General features: G+C 45.5%; 5 protein-coding genes across 5 annotated transcripts; 4 read left to right on the top strand and 1 right to left on the bottom strand.

The window, feature by feature from the left end:
- Nucleotides 1-314: 314 nt before the first annotated feature.
- On the top strand, nucleotides 315-566 carry PHALS_12000 (uncharacterized protein; the record flags this gene model as incomplete). The annotated part of the gene is made up of 2 exons (XM_024726826.1): nucleotides 315-393; nucleotides 454-566. 2 exons carry the CDS (start codon nucleotides 315-317, stop codon nucleotides 564-566), a joined length of 192 nt encoding a protein of 63 aa, XP_024572045.1.
- A 1,005-nt stretch (nucleotides 567-1,571) lies between these two features.
- Nucleotides 1,572-1,947, top strand: PHALS_11999 (uncharacterized protein; the record flags this gene model as incomplete). Its single annotated transcript, XM_024726815.1, has 2 exons — nucleotides 1,572-1,626; nucleotides 1,823-1,947. 2 exons carry the CDS (start codon nucleotides 1,572-1,574, stop codon nucleotides 1,945-1,947), a joined length of 180 nt encoding a protein of 59 aa, XP_024572044.1.
- A 262-nt stretch (nucleotides 1,948-2,209) lies between these two features.
- Nucleotides 2,210-4,645, bottom strand: PHALS_11998 (Pleckstrin homology-like domain; the record flags this gene model as incomplete). Its single annotated transcript, XM_024726804.1, has 2 exons — nucleotides 2,210-3,153; nucleotides 3,223-4,645. The coding sequence occupies 2 exons, from the start codon at nucleotides 4,643-4,645 to the stop codon at nucleotides 2,210-2,212; spliced, it is 2,367 nt and encodes a 788-aa protein (XP_024572043.1).
- Nucleotides 4,646-14,699: 10,054 nt separating this feature from the next.
- PHALS_11997 (uncharacterized protein) lies at nucleotides 14,700-14,984 on the top strand (the record flags this gene model as incomplete). Its single annotated transcript, XM_024726792.1, has 2 exons — nucleotides 14,700-14,745; nucleotides 14,821-14,984. The coding sequence occupies 2 exons, from the start codon at nucleotides 14,700-14,702 to the stop codon at nucleotides 14,982-14,984; spliced, it is 210 nt and encodes a 69-aa protein (XP_024572042.1).
- A 1,483-nt stretch (nucleotides 14,985-16,467) lies between these two features.
- On the top strand, nucleotides 16,468-16,918 carry PHALS_11996 (uncharacterized protein; the record flags this gene model as incomplete). The annotated part of the gene is made up of 3 exons (XM_024726781.1): nucleotides 16,468-16,476; nucleotides 16,525-16,604; nucleotides 16,654-16,918. The coding sequence occupies 3 exons, from the start codon at nucleotides 16,468-16,470 to the stop codon at nucleotides 16,916-16,918; spliced, it is 354 nt and encodes a 117-aa protein (XP_024572041.1).
- Nucleotides 16,919-19,495: the final 2,577 nt, after the last annotated feature.

The following is a 19,495-nucleotide window of genomic DNA, read 5'->3' as shown; positions in this document are numbered from 1 at the left end:
TCAGCCATCGCATCGCGAACGTGTCGTAGGACACTCAGTCTGGTATACAAGAAGTCATTGGCTTCTTTGCGGATGGTGAGGGGGCTGACATCAGCTAGCAGTAGCTGCGATATCAGTTGTGTCTAAGATTCGGCTATTTCTCCCCCACCAAGCCCTGAGCCATGGGATGGTGGCGTCATCGTCGAGCATTGCAGCAAATCGCACAGTGGTTTCGTCAGTTACAACATGTGTTGCACACTGTTGAATGCTATGGGATGGAAGGAGTTTTCGAGCTCAAATGTTGAGTCGAAGAGTTCCGTTTGACCTGCTTTTTCATGGCTGAACGCATGCGGTATTACAGCACAGTACCACACAACACGTGGAGCGCTGTCGTACTTAACACAAAGTACTCAAGTACGGAATTCGGGATAAAGCGATCGATAAGCCCTTGAAAATCATGTCTAGTGAGTGAAGATGTACGGCTTAGTGGAGCTTTATGGGAATGGCTCAGCATGTACAAGTGGCTGAGACTTATGGGAGCACTTGCACAACGTGTTCCCCTTCCGTATGCTTTGACAATTATCTAAAGAACGCGTCTAGCAATAATGACGTTATGACGCTTTTTGTGGACACAATTGCTACTGAAGTACTGTCAAATTGTTTCTCGACATTTTTTTCGCTTAGCTGGCTTGCCGGTGATCTTTGTATCGAGATAGACCTAAACTTTACACCTAAGTTTTGGCAAACATTGTCTAAGGTGCTGGGATCCAGATTTGATATATCCATTGCTGACCGTTCACAGACATATGATAAATAAACGCGGTGATTGCGCGATCCTGAGTACATTTGACTCCCTCACAAGCGATCGCAGTGTTGGTGCAAAGCTCTTCCACTCGAATTTGCGTACAATGATACAGTACTCGCGCGCTGGTCCATACGCAATCAGTACCACTGAAATGTAGCAACCTTTGAGGCCAATAAGCACTCTCGGGGCAAAATTCGATCCAACGTTATGATCTCTGACTGCCCATACTCAATGGTCGGAAAATTTTTGCTGTAGCAATTTAGCGGTGCATGATGAGTCAAAATTTCAAGTTACCACGTAATATATTATGAGCGATTTTTTTAACGTTGCTGCGACAATCATGATGGCACACAGGAATCTTTGGCTTGCTCAGCCATCCAGCACACAGGAATCTTTGGCTTGCTAAGCCATCCAGCACACATATAACGAGTCGGACCTTGTTGTGATCTCTATGGCTGTGTTTCGGCGTAGGGAATTGATATGGAGTGCGTACTTGTGCAGTGATAAGACGTAGACAATGCCTCATACTTAGCGAGATACCGGGAGATGTGGAACGGCTTGACCGTTATGCTTTTGGCGAGAGCGTAGGTGATGGTCAAGATTGTACGAAACACTGTCACCGTTATAATTAAAAACACCTCAAATTCCAAAATAAAATATGCTTATTAGAGCGCGCAGCATCTTATCGAAGGTATATCGGCGCCCGGTTGGATTTTTTTTTTGTATGGTTTATATTGTCAAGTACGGTAATACTGCCTTACAAGTTGAAGAACGTGCTACCGGCGTGATGGACGCTCGCAAGAGTTGGTACATATCGCATAGAATAACTTCTGGTGCACTGGGTGCATGAAGGCCTTTCGCTTCATGCATTTGGTCTTAAAATTAAATACAATGATTAATATCCCATTGTGGTTTCTATATTGCTGAATTAGGTTTGTTGGGGTACGCTTCTTGTTATGTTGTGTGTACACACCGTGCTGTAGTCCGAGAAGGCCCAAATTGCCAAAGTAAAGTACTGTTCTGAAGTATCATGACCAGTAATTGGTCCGATTGAGGGTGAGGAGACTGACAGCTACGTGGAACACGTGGGCATTATTTCCACACCGTACATAACGGATTTTATCATAACTCAAGTTGAACCAATACATCTAACACCATCCTAAGCTAGTTTAAACTTCTCTCGAATTGAGCAAACAAACTGCTTCTTGAGAGACTTTCGGTTCGGCACCCTGATGGTTGCCAGTGACCAATACTGTGTGCGTTGGTTAACGAGGACTTGAACATAGATCCTTGGGTGCGAAGTCTAAGGCAAATAACAGCCTCGTTGCAAGCTTGCCACGTTATATTTACATGTCTATGTGTCAGTATCTGTCTTTGAAATTGACATCACAGTTAATTTAAGATCGAACGTATTTGAACACTCTTCTAAAACTCGATGACATCTGGCAGCTCAGGCAAATTGATAAGTTTGGTTGGAACGGAATGTGCGTTAACACCAGCTGCTGCACGTTCTTCCGGAGTAGGGAGTTGTGGCCCAACTATCGGTTTTGCGGAATCCTGACTGGCTTGTGCGGCCTGAGGGCCTGCGGGCTTACCATACGATTTCATAGCGCTATGTCCAGCCATAAAACCCATATTAGGGAACAAAGACTGCAGTCCCACGGGTCCTCCGTAGCTATAAGGAGCAGTATAAAATGGAGGATAAGCGCCGAACGTTGCTGCAAGCCCGTAAGCTGGCATGCTTTGAAGACCGGCTGGATATGTTGGCACGAAAGGAGGCGGAACCACATGATACATCGGAATTGCTTGCCCAGCACCTTGGGTTGCAAGATTAGAAGTAGAAGTGGAAGCTGGAGTTGCTGCAGGTAGAAAGGCTGGAGCTGGAGCAGAATGTAACTCTGGGGAAGCTTCGGTTTGGACGGACGGAGAAAGTTGTTGGAGGGTCACTTTTGAAGCTGAGGGCAACTTATTAGCTGGCTTTGGTTCTGCAGGCTTTTCCACGACCACCAAAGCATGCGATACTTCAGTTTCAACACCTGCAACAACTGCAGACTCATCCAGACGCTGCGCATCGCGCTCTTCCTTTTTGTGGATTCGCTCAGCAAGCGAAAAGTACTTTTCTTTCTTTTTCGACTTCTTGCTATTCTTCCTGTCTTGGCGTTCTCGCTCCCGACGGTCCTCTTCCGCTTGGTTAATTTCCAACAATTTTTTAAGCTCTGCCTCTGCCTGACGCTGCTTCGCCTTTTCTCGCTGAAGCTTCTCTTTAAAATCACGACGCTCTTTCTTGCTGCGTTTCTCCTGTTCCTCACGAGTCTTGACCACCTCTCGAAGACGCTGTTTCTCGCGATGAGCACGAGCAAGTTCAGCCACTGCCATCGTCGTACGTTCCTCCTCTTCCTTTTCCTTTTCCTTTTCCTTTAAAAGACGCCTTTTTGCACGACGCTCTGCTCGAATCTTCTTTCTCTGCAGGCGCAACTCGTCAATTTCTGATTCCGTAGCATGAAGATCATCAACGGACTTCACTTCCACCTCTCCTTCCTCTAAAACAACGATACCAACATCTCTACCGTCAGCACTATCACTATTTTCACTGCTGCTCGCAATGCTTTTTCTTCGACTCTTAACAGTATGGCTGCTATGACGCCTTGAAATGTCTTCCACATGAACAATCTCCTCGCCTTCAACAACCATTGACTGATCCTCATCATACTCGTTAACGTCACTGTCATCACTAACCACAGATAGACGATTAGAAATATGGCTCTTTTTCGAGTGACGGGCATCCTTTCGCATGCTGGCAAGTCTTGCAGCAGCCATTTCGGCGTATAAGTCGCGGTTGGATTCTAGTTTTTGCGCACGTCGCTTCATCTTTTTCTCATTTTCTTTTTGGGCCTCGCGAGCAGCAAACTTCTCGTCAATAAACTCGGCATCATCATCGTCGTCACTTTCAGTAGCTTCCTTGACAACTACAGCGCCAAACCGACTGGCTCCTGCTTCTTCAAACAAAAAATCGTCAGATGCCAATGTCCTTGTATCACCATGCGCGTTCAGCAATTCATTCTCCAGTAACACGGGCTTGACATCATTCATGACCTCGTACTTAGACTTGATCTCATCGTCAGTCTCGCCGTAAAGTCCCCAGTCCGCAGGCTCACTTTTGTCACCATGATGCAGCTCCGACGAGGTGATTGATTCTCTAGACGTGGTCCTGAAGAGCCTATCATGGCTGGATAATTTCGCTTGGTCCTCTGAATCCGTAGAGAGATCGGCATCTGCGGTACTCTCGCATCTCGTCTTGCCCACTGAACCATTCGAGTATGTTCGAGGCTTTCCACTGTACGATGAAGAAACTACGCTCTGAGAGCGTTGAAGCGTTACGAGATTCCCGTTATTAACTACACGTTTACCGCGACGAGACTGGAGAGTCGATTGGTTTTTCATGAGCTCGACCCACTTGTTCTTGTCAACTGCAGACGGTGCCACACACTGAAAAAGCTTTTGATCACGTGTTTCAATGGCGAAAGCGTGTTGATAACGGTGAAATCCGGTCTTGCCGTCCCAATCACTTATGCACTTAATTTCGTAAATGCTCGAGGGTTTCTCGGGGTGAACATCGTAAGCCTTACGGCTCTTAAAGCTGCGAAGTATGACGCACTTGCGACCGCGAACGTCCATTTCCCATGTGGCCACGCAGTATCGATCGCGCATGACTGGCATCTTAGCCAAACGTTTTTTTAGCATTCCTTCCATGCATGAAGCACTTTGCAAGTCGCCTTCGTCTTGTAAATTATTAGTCGAAAGATTATGCCGGCGTTGCCTCCGACTTCCCCGTAGTTTTCGCATGTTTTCAGGTTCTTCCATTGACCCAACACGACGAATGAGAGGCAGTAGTAATGTTACAATGGGCTTGCACAGTTGACACAGGCAGTCTTTTCCAAGTGCACTGCCTTTAAATCAATTTTGAGTATCAGCTCTGTATTATATATATCTTGTTAATATTTACCCAATAAAGAATAAGCAAGAATTCAGTTTAATTAAAAGAATCCGTTTTTGGCTGCTTGTTCATGCATCAGCTCACGATATATCGCGTTGGCTATCAGAAACTTGCTACGAATCTTTTGTCGCATCGAACATTTAATTAATTAATTTAGAGCTGGTTTACGTACATACGGAACTGAGCTTAATTAAAATTTCCGAAGTCAAGACTCCATAATATAATTTACTGTCTGTCAAATTTAAGTTACAACAACAAATTTTTGCAATGTTATCATTAAAATTATCTCAGCAGGCAAATCTATCTATATCATGAGGATAAATGTTTAGCACAAATCATCCCTCGATTACCGTGTCATAAACAAAATGTCACTGTCATAGCAATCATTTTGAAAAATAAACCAATCATGCTTTAGTCCACATTTCACGTATATTTTTTGGGCGAATCGGCACTGTAAAATTTGCAAAGCTGTATCTTTCTTCAAAATAACAGATGGGACATATCATTGGGTTGCGTGGTACTTACTTTGGTAAAAAGTAAACAAGCACTGCCTGTGGCGGCAATGCACGATCGAACCCTCACTCGCTGTACACTGTGCTCTACTATGAAGTATGCTTGGTGCTGTCTTTGATTAATGTCTTTGCGATGATTGTGATGTTAAACTCACCCAAAAATGATAGTGTGCTTCGTCCTGATATAACCCATTATTTCAGGTTGCTTAGTTTAACCGAGTTGCATAAGCCGTCGTCTGCTCTATGAATATAAATATCAACTCTGATGATGAGCATACTCAATGCCGCGTTGGAGTCAACTGATTCGCACCAAGAAACAATTTCACTGTAACTATAAACCCTAAAGTTGCACTTTCAAATTTATGCGCGATTTTTTCGAAGAAAGACGTGTGTGTGCAAAGCAAAATGAAAATAGAAGAGGGTTTAGCTTTGGTCATACTGAATCTAGTAGCGAAGAGCCTCTTTGAACAATTTGTCATCTAATGCATAATTTGGTTAAGATTTCTTTGATTATGCTTCATATCCTTAAAGGACTGTATTTCTTAAAACGGGAAGAGTTGAGTATGGAAAGCCGAAGTCTTTTGGAAAATCGGAAGTTATGGGTTATATAAATATCACACTAGTCAGAAACTGAAGAAAATCCTGGTTTTAACCACTATGTCATGGTGCTGGGCGGGAAGGTGCTGCGCCAATCATCAGAATTTGTTTACTCAATTATATAGCACCATTCGCTGTTGGCACGCTTTTCGATGTTGTCTTGGCAACATTTGGACAAGCATTGCGGGCTTGTCTCTGGGATGCCGCTAACATTGATCAGTTTGCATGGTTTCATGTGCAGGAAGATTATATTCCGGCATCACACGGAATTGATGGTTATGGCAAAGGCGATACTTGCAAAATCGGAACTATCTGTTGGAATAAGGGGGGTCAAGTATACATTGATGAGACAGCGTGAAATTGATCTGTGTGATCGAGCCGCCATTGTAAGATTACAATTTGATACATTACGCCAAAACAATAGTAAAGGATTCGCATTCGCGCGGAGATTAGCGAGTGGTCACGAATGAGACTACTTCAGATGAATGAAGGCTTTTCAATATCGTGGAGATAAAGAAAGTTAACGCGAAAGCAGTTACCCAAATCCTCTGTAGAGAGTAAATCGTTAGTTTGTATTGTGAAAGTCAATAGCTCGGAGTCTAGCAACAGTTTGAATACAACATCTCAAACTTGATTTACACTGGTGTAACGAAATAACAAAGTTAGTTCCTGTTAACTTAAGGATGCGTAATCGCAATCGTTTGCGAGTCGCATAGCGAGTATTCACAAAAAAAAATAATACTCGTGAAAAGTTAATCCGATTGAGTTGGACATAACAAGCTAAGTCATTTCAAAGGCTACTGTAAACCGAAATACTTGAGAAATGGCTTGAGAACTAGTTCAATTGTCTCAAACTAGAAGGAAGGCAATGCACAGTAAATAAATGAGAGGGATCTTCAATGCAGCGACGATTCCAACAATTTTTAAAGTAATCAAGCTGTAATTCGTGCTGACGCGTATTAATTATTGTGTGTGCGCACGCATTGAAACCTAAAAATCCGCTGTTTATATAATGCGGGTCGATGTTAGGCACTATCGAAAAAACCAATAAATTGAAGTCAAGGCACGTCGTAAAGTACTGATTATTCCATAATATAAAAGGAGAGTGTAGTTTGTCCACGTCAAGTATATTTGTTGTCCCTTGAGTTAGCCTGGTATAAATCACCACAACATTCGGTCCCATAAAGGGAAGGGCGGGTCGCACAAAATGGCGTGACCGTACAGAGGTGTGAAACACAAAAATTGGTGTAATCACACAATGGTGTGGCTACACCGTAACAAGAAGCCACTACGTGCTAGTAACGCATATTCGTCAGGTTTAACTTATATAGAATTAAGTATTAATATATTAACCAGGAAATCCTAGAATTTTAGATATTGGTGGCTCTGCCGCAACTTAAACAAGTAAATATAGTTTTAATTTGAACGAAAGTGTTCACTTACCTTGACTAAGGTCTTAAATACTAGCGGATTGCAATCCGCTGCACTCGCACTTGTTCTTGCAAAGAACGTAAGGTCGGTGATTTTAGCTTCCCCTAAGCCGAGAGCTACGGCAGCCCCGCTGCACTTGATAGCACTCGTCGTCAATCTACGTCTGAGTCGTTACGACGGATCCTCTGTGAGGATGATGCAGTTATGCTATTTTCACCAGGGCATGCAGGACGGGCTTAAAAAGTGATGTCTCTTCTTAGTTCTGAGGGCGTTCAACAACTTGCTTCGCAAGGGCCTGAAGCGATAAGCGTGCGCCTAGAGCTGTCTTCGAGCTATGAAATAGCTCTGCTAGAGCTCCTAGAGCATAAAGATGTGCGTCCATGACGCCACCGTGCGCAACGGATAACTCCCCCAGACTCAGCCCGCTTTATTCAACTTCTTATACCCAGACCCAGCCCGCTCATGGTAAGCGTTAGACCTTCAAGGGTAAGGGCAGAGAAAGTATCCTGCTCCTGTTAAGAGAGGCCGAGATGGTTATGGCTTCCGCCATTCCCCAGAAGGAGCAACAGCGCGTGGTGCTAGTTATCTCCAAGCTCGGGGGCCGAGCGCGAGAATGGGCGCTGACGTGCGGCACCTCGGCTGAAGCAGCGTTTTCCTCCTAGACAGAGCTGAAACCGCAGCTTTTACGAGTGTTCTCACCGCCTAAGCAGGAATATCACGGGCGATCGCGTTTCCTTTCCGCCCGACTAAGCAAGAAGAAATTTGGGGACTTTGCCCAAGTGCTGCGTACTCTCATTGCCGGATTAGCAGCCGATCCGCTCCCCGAGGCGATCACAAAAAATAACCGTCTATACGGAGGGCCATCGCACTGGCGTGGCAAGAATAAAAGTTTTTCGTGTGCATCCGCCTTCTTTTGAAGGAACGGAGAACGCGGCATTGAATACCAAATTCAACTTTAGGTTGGCTAGACTTGGTTAGAATGCACACACTCATAGCTTTTCGAGCAGGCCTGAGCCAGTGAAGCTCAACTATGCTGAGAAAGAGGGGGGAGAGCTCCGAGCTGCTAAGCAGCGTGTAAACACCCGACATTGTGTTTTGTCTGTGGAGGCACCTGCCACCTTTTGACGAGTTGTCCCTTTCGCATGGTGTCGTCGAAGCGGCGTATCGCTCCACAACAGTCTGATATGACGCGGGGAAATGAGACCACCCAGTAGGCGCGGGGTGCCCTACTAAAGGAGAACTGAGTTCTGCTGAGCCGCAAAGTAGAAGAAGGCAACAGGACCCAGCCTCGAAGAGCTCCGTGCTCTTGAACACAGAACGACCAGCAAGCCGGGCTCAAAAGCGACCGTGAAGGGCTTCGATAAGCCTAAAAAAACCTTTTCGATTCTGGCGCGGCTGACTGACACCGTCATTGTTCGCTTAGCGAAGGGGATTGTGTCAGGTAACTGTGGACCCTTTGAAAGCGTGAAACGCTGCCTAGTCTTAGACTTGGATGCAACGTATGACCTTATCCTTGGTATGGCATGGTAGGAACACCACGATCCATGCATTGATTGATGGTCGAAGACCGTGGACACAATTTGCACGTCTCCTGATGGGGCTTAGGTGAGTCATGAATCCACCTCTGCTAGGAAACAGAAGCACTATTGGTGCGGGCACTGACCGGGAAGATCAATGTGTTTGAGACCAGAGTATCCGAGTTACCGAACACAAACGGGTATTGGACAGGAGTCCCGAGCTCGGTTCGTGGGCTGAACGTGGGTGGCACGGAACATACTGAGCGCTGCTCAAGTATCAGAGTAGTCGCTGCTTGCCATGCGTGATATGGTGGGCCAAGGGCCGAGGCATCGAGGGCGAGACCCTAGTAATGCAGCGCGCAATCCAATGGACGAAGGCTGCGGAAATAGCAGCTCTTTGTCGGATGTTGTCAATAACATCAAGGATCCGATGGAGGGAGCGGGGACACTGGATTACGCTGAGTGTGTCTTCCCACTGGTCTGGGTGAGACGTCATCCCTCCGTGAAAAGGCAACGTCGAAGCCTTATGTTATATGCAAGACGCAGGGCGTCGACCCTGACCCAGGGTGTGTCTACCGTAGCCGATAGCGCACAGCTATACACCATTATCAACGGTATGACGCGAAGGATGACGGCATTGTCACCCTCGAGGCTATTGCCGCTATAGATGAACTACTTGAGCTGGGCGAAATGTCCTTTGTAGGGCTCGGCGGTGCCTTGAAGGCAGGCAATTAAGCCGAGTTGGTCATTATACGACCGAACGAGAAGGTTAACTCATCGCCGCTTCTGAATGAAGCTGTCCTGGAAGACACCTAAAGGGTGCTGAACGCACGAAGTGAATCGTTGTTTCTGTAGAATTTCCCGGATCCGTAGTATTCATTGATAATAAAAATTTAAAGTCGTCGTCTCCAAAGACCCGCCGTTGGTCCTACCGCCGGACCCAGGTGGCTCATGAGATTGAAGTGGATCCGGGAACCAAATACTGCGAAACATGTAATGATCCCTGCCCAAGGAGCAGTGTGATGTCATTGGCGCCTTTTCCGTGCGAAGCACGACGCAGTAATGATTCGTGAGAGCAAGATTCACCATTCGACGCCCAAGTTTTGTGTCCGATAGCAGAATGACAAGTGGCGTTTTTGTTTACGCTTACTGTAAGCTAAACGATACCACAATTCCGGCACAGACGCTGATTCTTAGGAAGGATGCTTTCCAGAACAATATAATTGGCTATACAAAGTACAGTGCATGGTTATTCCCAATTGCATGAGTGTGAGTGCTTTTTCCGCTGACAGCGGTGAGTACTCCGAGCGGCATGCTCTGAGGGTGGCTGTTGATGCCCCAAGAGCTGTCAAATACACCAGCAACATTTAATTGTCTTGTGACGTAGTTGTTCAGGCTCAACCAGGCGTATGCACAGACATACTTCGGCGACATCTTCGTCCACAGTCGTGCAGGAAGCGGGAGGACGGATGAGAAACCCACACCGTCCATTTGAATGCGGTGCTTGAGTGCATGCGCACGAAAAAACTGTATGTTAATGCAGAAAAGTGCATCTTCGGCGCTGAAGAAATTCTCTTTGTCAGGGTGCTTCATTGGGAAGCGAGGCTCTCGGGAGGATCCGCTAAAAGTCAATGCCATCCGGTTCCAAAAAAAAAACAGAAGGCTTGGCCTCGCCAACTACTTGCACAAGTATAGCGCGAATTATACGGAAACGGCACGGCTATTGTCTAGTCTCCTTTAAGAATGGTGTTGAGACACCGAGCATCGGTACGCTTTTGACGGGGTCAACGACAGCCTCCTAATGCACCAATAATGGCGTTGCCAGACCCCGATCGTTCTTTTAGTGTCGTCTGTGACGCTTCCGACTTTGCTGTCGCTATGCAGTGCTGCAAGCAGCCGAGGGGTAAGATCTAGTGATTGCATTCGAGTCTTGCAGCTTAAGGCCGCGGAGAGGAACCACTCAATCCACAACAAGGAATTACTTGCGATGAAGTATGCACTTCTAAAGTTCAGGGAGCGCCTGCTTGGCTCAAAGCCGTTTGAGATATACACAGATCATGCATCCTTACGCCGTGCGACTCAGTCGCCTCACTTCTCGCAGAGGATAATCAGGTGGCTCTAATTCTTTGCTGTATATGACTTCGAGGTGGAGTATAAGCCAGGAAAGCAGAATGCTTCGGCTAATGCGTTGTCACGCAGACCAAATTATGAGCTTGCTCATGTCACGACGGTGACGTCATCACTCACGGATTTGATCCGTGCCGCATATGCGGGTGATGATATGTGCGTTGCGCTGCTACAAGCTCTCGGGGACAAGAAGTTTGGGATCACAGCACCGACTCAACGGATACGCTAGCAATCGTGGTTTTTCATGATGGAAATTTAACAACCGTATTTTCTATGAGGCCCACGATACCCCACTTAGTGATCATCTCGGTCGTGAGAAGACGTAGAGCTCTGTCAGTCGCCACCACTGGTGGTTTAAGCTGTACAAATGGAGAAGAACATATGTGCACACGTGTGAGACGTGTTAAAGTGTCAAAGGGTGAAACCTTCTCCGAATGCGGCGGCGGCGCTGGTCAGATTTCCGGTACCCTCCGAGTGTTAGCAGTCCGTGAGTATGGACTTCGTGTTTGGACTATCAAAGACTCGGCGGGCAACACGGGTGTGGTGGTCTTTGCCGACCGTTTGTGCAAGATGGCTCATCTTGCGGCTGTGCCGGACACCATCGTCGGTGTCGGTACAGCGACGCCGTTTGAGGATCGTGTCTTTCGACAGCATGGACTCCCGGAGTCAATTAGAAATGTATGCCAATGTTAGGCCCTCGATTGCATTAAATTTACCACGTCTTTGTCGATTGGTTAAACTTCATGTAGTTTTGCCATGCTTAAGGCAGCTTCAACTTCGTAAATGCGTTTAACTTTATGGTGTGAATTCATACAATCAGCTTATATGATAAGAGGTTAGATTTAAAAAAATAATATGTGTTAAACTCAAGGTCGAGTATTTTTTTGTAATATGAATTTATGTGAATTTGGTCGCAAAGTAGAAATGTTTTCATATGAATGGCCCAGCTCGAGAGAAGATAACCTTATAGTATGTTTGCCTTAAAATGAGACTATCGTTAGGCTAAATAAAGCTAATGTTGTTAAAAGCAGCTATAGCAGTAACGGGGTTACACGTTTCTTTATATGGATGGGCGGGTCGTATAACGTCGTGCGACTGGGCATAGGTGTGTATGACACAAGTTAGTGTAACCACACAGTGGTGTAGCTACACCGTAACAAGATTCCACCACATGGCAGGATTGCCAGTAGTAATGCATATTACTAATTTAACTCGGAAGACCTAGGTTTTAGATATTGGCGGTCATTCTGCAATTAAAACAATTAAAAACAGTTTCGATTATAAAAAGAATATTCGTTTACTTTGATTAAGCATTTTAGTACTTTGAAGTAGCAGATTGCGATTCGCTACACGATTACTGGTTCTTGGAAAGAATGTAAGGTGCGTGACCTTAGCTTAGCTTCCTCTAAGCAAAGAGCTGTGGCAGCCCCGCTGCAATAGCATAACACTTACTGTCATGAATTACGCTTATGGAAGCAGTAATCGGATTATATATATTAGATTTGCACTTGATATTTCGAATATAAGTTTGGTACGTTTATCACAATCTCTGATGGTAGGGTAACACGCGTGGTGACCTTATCGTGTCATCATTCTACCAGAAGAATAAAGAGTTGATGACTTCTTGACGTTAATTAATCCGATCCTTGGGCTCAGTGCTTTCGGGCATTCTTATCGATGAAACCACCCCAAGTGATGGATGAGCTCTCCTTCTCCAACAGTATCGGTGATTCCACGTTCTCGGAATACCTTGCAACTCAGTGATTTCATATTTCTGCAATACCTTGCATACGTATCCTACAAATGTATTTCTCGATCTATATTAGAACATCTAGTTGGGGAGGAGACGAAAGACTGGTATGCATCTCCTTTAACGTTTTCTCGAAATGTCATAGCCACTTCAGTTATAGATAAACGACTGGATTGGAATTAACCTCGAACCTTGGTTACTCTGCACAATGAGTACGTCACCCAGCTATCGGAGTAAAGTTTTAATTTTTTAGAGCAAAAGGGAACTTCTAATTTTAATGAGCGTCTCCCGCGTGCGCCGCAAAGATAAGATATCCACATTTGGCATCTACAAACTTTTCGCATGATCCGTACTCTTTTTAACAGTAGTGCGTCTAAGCCCGTGAACCTTTTCATGGACTTCACAAGTTAGGTTGCTGATGTTACCGACTAACAAACCTAGACTGTATGCCGCATCACTTATAAAGCTGACCCCGACAAATTCGATCTCCACGAGCTAAACAGAAGTTCAATTATATCAGTACGCCGCTTTGTGCCTACTGAAGGCTTTGCCGTGTATAGAAGCTCAATTCTCCAAACTGATAAAGTCGGACACACAAGGCGTTATGGTTTGGCACTGCCACGAATGTGACATCCAGTGCCATAGTGATGATTGGCAGACCATTTTACCATTCAGCTACACTAATGTCCTTTGCCTCTGATATGCTCACATAGAACCAGTCCTTGCGTCTCGATGGTGACCTGAAGTTATATTCTGCATTCAATGCGACGATCATCGCATTTATAAAAATAGCGTTGTTATTCTTGAACATGTCGAAAATTATTCTGAGAATCTACATTAAGGTGGAAAGTGTCGGCTGACATCCTGGCCACAAGCTCTTAGATTTTGAGTTGGGCATCATTCATCCATTATTTCTCATCCCTTGACAATTAAATAAAGATCTGATTAACAAAACCGAAATAGTCATTGGGAAGACCCGCGGCAACTGCTGCCTCATGATGAGCTTGTTCCGATGGCTGGCGTTGGCTTTTTTTCGTAAACGACCTTCTGTTCGAGATTCGCGTACCCTGTTGCTCGATTTGAAGCTAGACAAATACATGGCTGTCTGAACCTTTCTCATCCAAAGGAGATGATTCTTTTCGATTACTCGGTCAAAAAGGTCTGACTTTTGAAAATGATCTCTGCTCTATAGAGCCTAGTGTGAGCCTACTCTACCCCCGACGTCTGGTTGGGACTTGACTGTTATTCAACGTGGCTGTCATGCCCCTTGCACACATGGTGCTTTGACCGTCATCAGGCCACGATTTTAAAGTATTAGCTTCCTCTACGCAGGAGCGGATTCGATAGCTTATCAATTAACCACGAACTTTCTCTGTTGTTCTATGTTGCAAAAGATACATTTTTTAGAAATCAAGTTTTACTATAAATGGCACGAATATATTTAATTTACTATGTACAATACTATGCTGTGCGCTGCATGACGTCAGCATGCCCCACGGGCCTATTCGGTAAATATACCCATCGTTCTCATCAGTACCATCCTTTGGTACGTTGCACATTAGTGAAAAGCCATTCTTCACCATAGTACGATACGTTTTCTGTTTCGGAGTCTATCAGCGTATTTTTGTAGCTCCCGGCAAGTAATTACCGCTTCTGAGCTTTGAAATGTCGAAGAAATTATAGGCAGAAACAATAAAAGAATGCCGTGTTGATTCACGTATCCATGCCGATAGACAGTCTTGTCCAAAATTGGTCTGTGAATTGACGATTAGCAACTAAAAGCAAATCTCCCTGCACCTGAGAGCATATAACGCTCCTGCATCGAGTATGTATGTAGAATCGAGGCTTGCCTTAATCAAAGTCTATATGCTTTATATTGCATTGCGCGAGGCTAGCAGCTCATGTGTCCCATGGACCTAAATTTTTGAACAGCCATCGCTTCCATCCGTACCGCACTAGACATCATACATAACTCTAGTACTTTGCCATGGTGCTTGTGAGCTGTGCTAGAAGTCCGGAAACTATTTTATTATGTACTTACAGTATAACTGGAGGTGTAATGGGTGACGTTCCCTATTTTGTTATACGTACGCACTATAGCGTATTAGACTTTAGCGAAGCTCGGTACCAGGAGAAGTATCTGATGAAAAATCATCATCAGCACTGCGTTATGGACTTTCATAAGCAAAACATCCGAGGGGATGAATTACTAGCTTTACGAGATGCATTTATGGAGTTTACTCTAGCTGAGCAGTTATATCTCAAGTTGTAAAAGCTAAACTTGGCTTAACAAAAATCATTAGGGATTAAAAAAATAAAAGCAGTACTTATGATTTGACAAACTCACGATCCCGCGCGTGGGTGGATCATAATGAACCCATCCTATGGTGGTTAATCAATGTGAGAACAATTGTCGCAAGCTTCTCTGCATCATTCACGAATCCACGAAATTAAATATGACTTGTCGTCATCTCGACAGACAAACCTGAATACGACTGTATCACCCGTGAGGGTGGGAAATGATATGTTTGCTTGTCAGTCCTTGAGACTACCAGACACTCTTAACAATATTTTATGTTCTATTGGTGTCAAAACGATGACACAATTATCGGTTTGTAGGCCGAAAGAATACTCGATCGCCTGGATGCGCTCACCAGCTATGAAAATTCGCTGGTAAGATACTTCTTATGATACCTTAGTTCGGGATCTACGGGTACACATACACCATTCCAAGTAAGACCGCTTTTGTGAGAAGTTCAACTTTTGAGTACAGAGCAAGCCATGAATTGATTTCTGAGCAAGCGAGGTTAAATGTCCATATACTTGACAGCAACAGCTCGCTGCGCTAGTAATCTTCAAGCCAGGAGGTGATAGGAGAATGAATACTTACGCGCGGTACTTTTCTGTAGTAAAGGCGTTCAAGATGTAGAAAGTGCTGAAGCAGCAGATGCCGCTGGTATCTGCATCGCCTAACTATGCACGCCGTTAAAGGTCTAAATTTCTATCCACCCGCTGTGGAGGCAAAATGTAGCGAACTTTGTCTAGAGGCCTAGTAATTTTTTAAATGGCGGCAAACGCTTTCCAAAATACCACTGTTATGGAGAATCTCCGTATAGATTCGGTTTGCACCAATTTCCGTCTTTTTTTAACCGCCACAATGGAAACGTGCGTCCGACATTGAGTGTAAAGCTCAACGACAGTAAAAAACATAGGCCAGGTGGAGGGTCGAAGGTAGAAACATATCAATAAATCCAAGCCAAGCTGAGGATAGAATGGGTGCTTTCTCAGCGGTTAATTAGCACTATCAGATTAGCAAATTAAAATTGTAGAGGATACAAACTCTTACGTCCTAAAGTTTCTCTTTGTTTTTGGTTGAAATGTGAAGAGGGTCAAGCTCTCGCGCTGTCTCGCTTGATATAATTCTTGCTGATAAAACGTCGAGCACCGGTCAGGCGCGCACATCCACTGAATCCTACTGTCTCACATAGAGAATAAGCTTAACATGATCCAGCTCTTGAGGCAGTAACTATCTCTAAAGTGTTGGCACTCACGATTGTGGATTTTCAGCTGCAACATTTTGGTCTTTGATAGGCCGTTAAAAGCCTCATTGAATTAAGAGCGTTGTACAGTATCGTAAGATGCGCGGCAATAAAAATCAGTAGTCATTTTAGGGGGCAATAAAGATGTCGAATCTGAAAAGGATAACATTTGTATTGCATCAAAAACAATAGTTGACGCATTCAAACTACTATGTAATGTCCGAGGTCCTTCGCAGCGCGACTCGCAGCATTGATCTTATCTCTTGATTTTAGATACGATCTCAACTAGCGCGGCCGGACTGTCATGAGCAACAAATCGACTGGAAGCTCAAAATATTAAGTGCAACGGGCTAGTATTTTTGTCGAGCCTTGGTGTGTTTTGAAATACCTGTCTTAAAAAAGCGAAGGCGCTTCTGTCACGGTGCAAGCCATGGGATCACCAGAATCAACTCTTTACGATATTTCGAAGGGCCTTGAGCTATGCTTGGTTGGCAAGGTGATCCACAGTCTCAAGAGGATAGAATTAGTAGCGATCAAAGCCACGCTTTCAGGTGCTACGGGAATTAGCAAATATAAACCGCGGTGTCTATATTGGAACTATGATAAGATGAACAAAACAGGCGGTATTCGGGATCACCGGAGATTCGGTCAGATAGTCCGGATATGAGCGAATGTGTTTCGCGGTCTTTGCAGCGGGTTGACTGAGCTCTTTGCTTAAAGGAAGCTAAGCTTAAGTTACCGACCTTACGTTCTATACAAGAACCAGTACGAGTGTAGCGGATCGCAATTCGCTACATCTTAGAACTCGGAACCTCAATCAAGTTAAAGTCGCTCTTCGTTCAAAATAGAAACATGTATTTAGTTGTTTTAGTTGCGGCAGAGCCGCCTATATCTAAAGCCTTAGCTTTTCCTGATTAAATATAAAATCCTAATATATATGCGTCACTACTGGCAGTCCTGCCACGTATTGGCTTCTTGCTACGGTGTAGTCACACAATGGTGTGACTACACCAGCTTATGTAATATACACCCTTGTACGTTTACACCAATGTGTGTAACCCGCCATTTCATTCAAGGGTACGTGTAAACCCGTCACACTCTCCCCCATCGAAGTTGTGATAACCTCAATTCAAATCTCATTGGCTCCTCACACGAGGCTTGCGTGTCTGAGACGCCGCTGCGCCGTTAAAGACATCTTTGAACATTCTCCGCTCAATAAGCCCTGTGTCTATGACACGAAAAATACACAGTCTAGCTAGTTCCGAGGTAGTCCGCGGGCAAAGCCCTTCTTCTTCCTCTGCGCGACGTGCATCTCCTGGCGGTACGTCCGCGGCTTCACGGGAAGCACATCCCAAGTCCTCTGAAGCCGAGTGTCACACACCGCACCCGCCACGAGCGACAATTTTTCTCTTCGAGGAAATCGGAGGAAGTGGACTTATGCAAGCCCAAATAAAACACCGGGTGGGTGCGCATCCTTCTCGGAAGATTCAGCGTATAAGCAAGGCCTCGCTTGGTTACGATCATAAAGGGTCCAATAAACCGTGGACGGAGTTTCGTCTTGACGACAGCAGGAACCGCATGTGTAGGAAGGTTTTTATCATTTATCAAAACCAGGTCTCTGACTTCAATGATTCCAACATCTCTTCTTCATCTTCCGTCTGCATATTCTTTCTGCATGTATTGTCTTTCAGCCATCGCATCGCGAACGTGTTGTAAGAAACTCAGTCTGGTAGACAGGAAGTCTCCGACTTCTTTACACACATTGAGGTGGCTGACTTCAGCAAGACGTTCGACAATTCCTCCCTCACCAAACCCTGAGCCATGGGATGGCGGTGCCAGCGGGACGCGAGGATTATTAAGCCCGTTCACGTAGAACGGCGTATAGCCGGTAGGTGCATGCACTGCATTGTTCAAAGCGAACTCCACAAGTGGTAGCATGGCGCTCCAGTGCTTCGGCTTCTCAGCGCATTGCTACGAAGAACATCCTTAATGACGCGATCCGCGCGCTTACTTTGACCGCCGGTATGCGGATGGTCGGCTGTTGGCATAGTCAACTTGGTGCCCAGCATTCTGAAAAGTGCAGGCCAAAACATCCAAGTAAAGTGTGGGTCTCTGTCAGAGACAATCGACTCTGAGAGTCCATGCTGTGGAAAGACACGACCGACAAACGGTGTCGCTGTACCCACACCGTCGATGGTGTCCGGCACTGCCGCACGATGAGTCATCATTCTTAAAAGGTCCACCAACGACCACCACACCCGTGTTGTCCACCGAGTCCTTCGGCAGGCCAGACACAAAGTCCATACTCATGGACTGTTAACACCTGGGGGGTACCGGTAAACTGGCCAGCGGCGCCGCCGAATTTGGAGAGGGTTTCACCCTTTGAATCGTCTCATACGTGCGCGCATATGTGGTCTTCTATTTGAACAGCTTAAGCCACCAGTAGTGACAACTCACAGAGCTGTACGTCTTCCCACGACCGAGGTGATCACTAAATGGGGGGTCGTGGTCCTCCCCCAAAATACAGTATTTTAAATTTTCATCGTGAGGAACCACAATGCGTGGCATATCCGTCGAATCGGTGTTATAATACAGCAACCTGTTATTTAAACGAATATCGGTGTAACCATGCGCGCAAACGTGCCGACAACTTCTTGTCCGAGTCTCCAAACTCCTTGTTTCCGAGAGCCTGTAGCAGCACAACACACATATCATCACCCGCGAATGGGACGCGGATCAAACCGTCAATGATGACGTCACCGTCGTGACATGAGCAAGCTCATAATTTGGTTAGCGTGACAACGCATCAGCCGAAGCATTCTGCTTTCCTGGCTAATACTTCACCCCGAAGTCACATTTTGCAAAGAATGAGAGCCACCTGGTTATCTTGTGCGAGAAGTGAGGCGACTGAGTTGCACTGCATAATGCCAAATGATATGTGAAAATCGCAAACGGTTTTGAGCCAAGCAGGTGCACCCTGACCTGAGAGCATATTTATCTAAAGTGATTTCATGACTGGGTAGTTCCTCTCCGCAGCCTTAAGCTGGCGAGACTCGGATGCGACTACCCGATCTCGCCCCTCGGCGTCTGCTAGCAGCACTGCACAGCCGACGGCAAAGTCGGAAGCGTCACAGACGACACCAAAAGGACGATCGGGGTATGGCAACACCAGTAATGGTGCATGAAGGAGGCTGTCTTTGACCCTGTCAAAACTTCTCGATGCTTGGCATCCCAACACCATTCC

This window comes from Plasmopara halstedii, assembly GCF_900000015.1.
Source record: "Plasmopara halstedii genome assembly, contig: Scaffold_56, whole genome shotgun sequence".
NCBI classification, from domain to species: Eukaryota; Oomycota; class Peronosporomycetes; order Peronosporales; family Peronosporaceae; genus Plasmopara; species Plasmopara halstedii.
Note: the sequence above shows the minus strand (reverse complement) of the source record. Positions and strands in the feature narration are given on the sequence as shown.